The 6000-nt window shown below is 53.2% G+C and overlaps 1 protein-coding gene across 5 annotated transcripts in view; it reads left to right on the forward strand.

Moving 5' to 3' along the window:
- Window positions 1-3973, forward strand: part of RAI2 (retinoic acid induced 2) — a 101730-nt gene extending 97757 nt beyond the window's left edge. For 3 of the 5 annotated variants that reach the window (XM_081793022.1, XM_081793021.1, XM_081793020.1), the window contains exon 2: window positions 2010-3973. In XM_081793022.1, coding sequence (XP_081649148.1) covers window positions 2034-3605 — 1572 coding nt within the window. In that variant the 5' untranslated portion in view covers window positions 2010-2033 and the 3' untranslated portion in view covers window positions 3606-3973. The remainder of the gene's footprint in view (window positions 1-2009) is intronic. The other 2 variants (XM_081793023.1, XM_081793024.1) reach the window with 2 other exon arrangements.
- The last annotated feature ends 2027 nt before the right edge of the window (window positions 3974-6000 follow it).

Raw genomic sequence — 6000 nt, forward strand, 5'->3', positions numbered from 1 at the left:
AGCCTTTGCTCACCCCTCCCTGAGAGTCTTGGCCACTGGGAGGGACAGGGCAGACCCTTCTGGAGGAGATCCTAGGTTCTCAGGTCCTTTACAGGGCCGTGACCAAGTGGCCACCAAAGCTTCGTCCTGCTGATGTTGATGCCTCTCCTGACGTAACTTTGATGCCTTCTCACGCTAGCAGATCTCTGTCTGTGGAAAGACGTGTGCACCACTGAACTGTAATCTCCACTAAAGCAGGAACCTTGTCTGTCAGGCTCACAACAGCATCTCCAGCCCCCAGCAAAGTGCTGGTGTGCATTAGGCGTTCAGCCAATCAGTGGGTTGAATGAGTGAATGAATGAATGCGTGCGTGAAGGAATGAGTGAACAAGTGATATTTTCTGGGCTAAATCAGGGAACATTCCTCTCAGGAAAAACCAGGACCCTTCAGTTGGGGCAGGCCCCCGCAACTGCCCTGGCTTGGGCTGCCTCTCTACTCGGCCCTAAAGGCATCATTGGCCAGCACTCTGGGTCACCTCCTGGTTTCCAGAGGATACCCTGCCCCTAGGGTGCTGGGCTGTGGAGCCCTCCATCAGAGGCACCACTGTGCACCCTGCTGAGGGCATTACCAGCGAGTCCTTCTCCCCAAAGTTGTGTGCACAGCATCCTTCTGCTTGCTGCCCTTCCTCCTGCTTCAGAGAAACTCCTTGTTCTATGCATTTGACACATTTTGATTGTCTGGAAATATCACACGGTTGTTCATTTGTTAAAGCTGCCTTCCTGTAGCGAGGCCTTGTTTGTTTATTTCTACTCCTATGGTGTGCCAGGCGGGCTGTCCTACGGGTTGTGGATGGTGTGTTGGTAATTTGGGGGTGAGGAGAGGAGGACGCGAGATGACCGTGGGACTAAAGTCTACAACAGCTCCAACAGGTGAGGTCGAGAATCTGAGTTGCCCAAGGCCTGCCCGGCAAGCCTGAGGATTATTGAATTATTGTTGAGCCCAAGCAGACTCCAGGGCTGCACAGATCCCTGAGTTAGACATGGTGCCTGCCTTCTCCATGGTAACGAGGCTAAATATGGACGCGTTTCCATGGAGAGTCGTATCGCAGCTGCAGCCCTGCTTCCTCCAGGAAGCACCCGTGCTGGGTTCCTTGGGCCTCTCAGGAGGCCGTCAGGGGTGCCAGGGATATCAGTGAAGAGTATCTCCCCGTGGAAGACGTTTGCTTCCAACAGGTGTTCCATTTCCCCAGCCCTAGAATCAGCGACGTCCCCTCTTGACAACTAGAAGAAGTTAGGGGAGGTCACGGGTCACGCAGAGGAGCTGATTAGGGAAAGCGACACTGGACCCTGTGAGCATTCGTGCAGTTATCCTGTCTCCACCTGGCTCCGTGGGGAGGGTTTGCCTGTTATGGGGAGGGAAGGAGATAGCGCTGGTCAGAGGAAGCCCGTGAGACAACTGTGCCGATCCTTGTGAAAACGCACTGCTGTTCTTTTCATCGAGCCTCTTCGGGAAGAACGATTGCTTGAAAGAGTTTTTAAGATGCTTTCTGTAAGTGGGATGTCCTGCTTCCACTTTCTTAGAATGTTCTAATGTGACAGGACCTTATTTTGTTTTTGAGGTAAAGTAAGTCTTTGCCGCCCATTTGCGTGTGAGCAAGTCAAGTCTCCACGTATCTTGACCGTCCCAACGGCAATGTGGAATGGAACTTTGTGTTTGGCAAAAACTAAACATATAAGCTGAGTATTAGGCTTAGAAATACTCTGTTTAACCTCTCTCGGCTGTTTAGTCATTACATCATCTGTGTTTATAGCTTAGTCGTCTGTTAAATTGGGCCTCTCCATGCACAGCTGATCACTTGGGTGTGTTTGTATATATTAGGCAATATCTATAGCATGTATGTGTACATAGAGGGACGGGTGTGCTCTGTGGCTCACTAAGATATGGAGACTCTTGAAAGACGTGGAGAGAGCACTTAAGGCAATTGTAAGTGGTCTCTGACGGAAGGTTCATGTTGTGATTTTGCCTTGCAGGCCCAGTGGCATCAGAGCCGAGTGATGGACGATCTGCAGTCCCAGAACCTCTCCATGGACATGACTGACTCCTCTCCCGCCTTGGCCAATAACAGACTGGAGAATGGCATGGCCCAGCTGATCACCACCGAGGCCTGGAACATCAACTCCACCGACCTGGTAAAGAAGGCCCTGGTGACCGTGCCGGCCCCATCCATCCTGAATCCCCCAGCCGAGTCTCAGGGCGGCATGGCTCTGAAGGTGGCGGCCACTGTGCTGCAGCCCCTGTGCCTCGGGGAGAGCCCGGTGGTGATGCCCATTCACATGCAGGTGGAGGGAAGCCCTGCGCCCGAGCTCAACCCTAACGGCCATGCGGCCTATGTCATGACCACGCAGGGCCCCGTGCAGCTGCCGGTGGTGCTGGAGCAGCACGTCTTCCAGCACCTCAACTCCCCTCTGGTCCTGCCGCAGGAGGCCCCGTGCTCCTCCAGTGCTATCCACAACAACCTGTTCCAGGGAGCCGAGGACCCCGAGGCCCGACCGCAGCTCCTGGACCTGCGGATCCCCAGCCGGCCACAGGAGCCCACGTTGCCGTTTGAAGCTGTGCTCCAGAATTTGTTCCCCTCGCAGGGCGCTCTCGGCCCCCCACCCTGTCAGCCTCCTCCTGGATACGCGCCTGTGCCCCCCCAGCCCTTTAACTCCCCCCTGTCCCCCCTGGTCCCTCCGGCCACCCTCCTGGTACCCTACCCTGTGATCGTCCCCTTGCCCGTGCCCGTCCCCATCCCCATCCCCATCCCCGTGCCTCAGAGTCCCGAATCCAAGCTCAGCTCCGCTTTCCCCAAGCCGCCATCTTCCTTCGGCCTACACCCCTTCAAAGGCACCCCTAGCCCTCTGGAGAAGGAGGAACTGAAGCCCTTCGATATCCTGCAGCCGAGGGAGTACTTCCAGCTTAGCCGCCACACGGTCATCAAGATGGGGAGTGAGAACGAGGCCCTGGATCTGTCCATGAAGTCGGTGCCCTGGCTTAAGGCTGGCGAAGCCAGTCCCCCCGTATGCCAGGAAGATGCGGTCCTGGACCTGTCACTGGCAGCCCACCGAAAATCTGAGCCTCCCGTTGAGACACTGTATGACAGCAGCAGCTCAGTGGACAGCCCAGGTCACGCCGGCGGCATGGAAGTGCCCTTTGCCCCTGCCACAGCACACGGGGCCTCGGCTGTGATGGATAGCCACGCGGGTGGCAGCAACCTCGCCCAGCTGCCCGGCCAGCCCGGCCAGCCCGGTGGCGAGGTCAAGGCTGAAAATCACATGGAGATCGTGAGCGAGTCCCAGGCCGCCAAGGTTATCGTCTCGGTGGAAGACGCCGTGCCTGCCATCTTCTGCGGCAAGATCAAAGGCCTCTCGGGCGTGTCCACCAAAAACTTCTCCTTCAAAAGAGAAGACTCCGTGCTTCAGGGCTATGACATCAATAGCCAAGGAGAAGAGCCCATGGGAAGCACAGAGCCCCTTAGGAAACCCGTCAAAAACAGGAGCATAAAGTTAAAGAAAGTGAACTCCCAGGAAATACACATGCTCCCGATCAAAAAACAACGGCTGGCCACCTTTTTTCCAAGAAAGTAAATAATGGCTTTTTAAAATTTTTATGATTATAATATGGGGAAAGGTGCATTGGTTTTATAAAAAGGCATTTAAAACAAATTATCTTTGTTAATTATTTTGGGGAGTAGTTGGGAAGCGGGAAGGCGAATTGGCTCTAGAGGCCCTGTAAGCTAGTATTGTTTTCTTTTTTAATTTTTGACTTTTCACAAATGAGTAAATAAGAGCAACCTATTTTTCAAGCAGATTGCACATTTTTTGCAGCTTTAATGGAATATTGGGTGAATCAGAGGGGTAAAAAAGCTATTTTCATTGCCACAAAGTGCTTTGATGATGTAATACCTAATAAAGGGTAGGATGAATATTTCACAATAAATGTTTGTTTGCACTAATTGGTTGCAGCATTCTATCATTTTGTAAATTTGCATTCCTTAACTGGTGTGGTTTGGCCAAAACTGTTGCTTGTAAAGCGCTACGAGTTCTTTGTGTTTTGAGACCTAAGCTCTCCAGGCGTATGGGGCAAAGAAGAATTATATTGGCCTATGCCACCATTAAAAGAAGACTAGGAATATGTACGGCCTGGAGCCAGTCACTTTCCCCTCTAAACGTTGCTTTCTTCATTTGTAAAAATGTGGCACAGAGAAGGAAGAGGTGGGGAGGTGAGTTTCAAGCACCCGAGGCCCTTTCCAGTTGACGTAGACCCTGGGTGTGGAGAATTCTGTGTCTGAGCCTTCTGTAGACCAAAACCGACAAATGTGTCTAAAAGGAAAATTTACCTGCTTCCTCCCTACCCCCCCCCCCCTCAGAATTTAGCTGGAGAGGACCTTCTTTTCAAAGGCAGTAACAGCATTGTTCTGAATGACTGAAAGTCTTGCAAGCCAAAAGTATTACTGAAGACCCCTCAGAACGAGAGGTAAGTCCTTTGCTGGTGGATCAGGAGATGCCCCATAAACGTTCCTGGCTTGGGATAGAGATGCTTGGGAGTGGGGTTGGGAAGGGAAGAGAAAGTCGCTCCTCCTTCGTTTAGGCCAGCGGTTCTCAACTGGGGGTGACGGTGCCTCCCCAGGGAACATCTGGCAATGCCGGGAGACACTTTCGGTTGTCACAGCTGGGGAGGATGCTCCTGGCCTCTGGTGGGTAGGGACGGAGGGCACTGCTGAACATCTCACAGGCACGGGACCCCCCACAACAGCAGATGATCCGGCCCAAACATCAATGGTGCCGAGGCTGAAAAACACTGGCTGAGCCATCTCTCCGTGGACGAAAGCGAGGCACCTGGAAGAAGGGAACAGCCCGTGGCTCTTCCCCGACAGCACAAAGCCACCCCTGCAAATGAGGCAGTTTGAGTGTACATTTAAGCTAGATCTGCTAGGCGGCACATCGCACTTGTGTCTGAAACTGTGCTGGCGACAGACTGATGATGGCATGCCTGCTTTTAAACTTAGAGCTCTTTCTTTCACTTCTTGCAATTAGTATGTATCCAGCTGTTACCGTGAACATGAACAGGAGGAAAAGCAGTTGCGAGACTGTTCTTTTATTACCAGGCTCTCTGTGTATAGGGTTACCATTTCAGCTGGTGCTGTACTGAACACCCAGAATGGCTTTTCTTTTTCCTGCTCTTTTCCTATGCCGTTAAAATTTATTTTTCAAAGTGCGACGTGGTGGTAATCACCAAACAGCCGTTGCTCGTCAGGCTAGCTTAGTCCCGTTCAACGGCACCAGCCAGACTCCATCCCTCCGCCTCCACACAGTGCAGGCTTTTTCCATTTTTACGCCCATGGTGGGTTTCTGGCCGTGTTTCCTGAGCGTGGCACGTGTGCTAGTCTCAACTACAACAACACGAACGTGCCCGGGGGCTTGCACTTGCCGTTTACCTGACGTCTCTTCTCACCACGTTCGCGGTTGTCTCTGCTGCCCCTGCAGCGCGGGGGGCCGCCTTTGTACACCGGCCAGCAGGGGACCCGGTTCACAGTGTCCTGGGGACACCTGCTGCTTACCCGGCTTTGAGGGAACAGGTTTCTCAATTTGGCCTTTAGAAGAAGCTGGTGCTTAAAGCTGAGTGACATATAGGTGGAAAGGAAGGCATTTGCAGCCTCTAATTACATTATAAACCTCAAGCCACAAATCTCTCTTTGATGGGTCTGGAAATGCCCCTTTCTCCTGAGACGTCAGTGCTGCTTGGGTGAGAATTGTTGGCTCCACAGCCAGCCAGGGTGTCGAGTCAGCACGGGCTGTCTCCTACCCTGGGTCGGACTCCCACCCACCCATGCTGCGCTTAGCCCCAGGCCCTGTCATTCGTGGCTGGGGGGGAGCTTTGGGAAGAGGCCGCTGTGGCGTGGGGAGACGTGCCCACTGAGGTCTATGAAGGCCACACGCGGTGTTGTCTAGGGACCGGGCTTGTGCCACTGGGGCAGTGATA

This window comes from Panthera onca, chromosome X (genome assembly GCF_046562875.1).
Source record: "Panthera onca isolate mPanOnc1 chromosome X, mPanOnc1 haplotype 2, whole genome shotgun sequence".
Taxonomy (NCBI): domain Eukaryota; kingdom Metazoa; phylum Chordata; class Mammalia; order Carnivora; family Felidae; genus Panthera; species Panthera onca.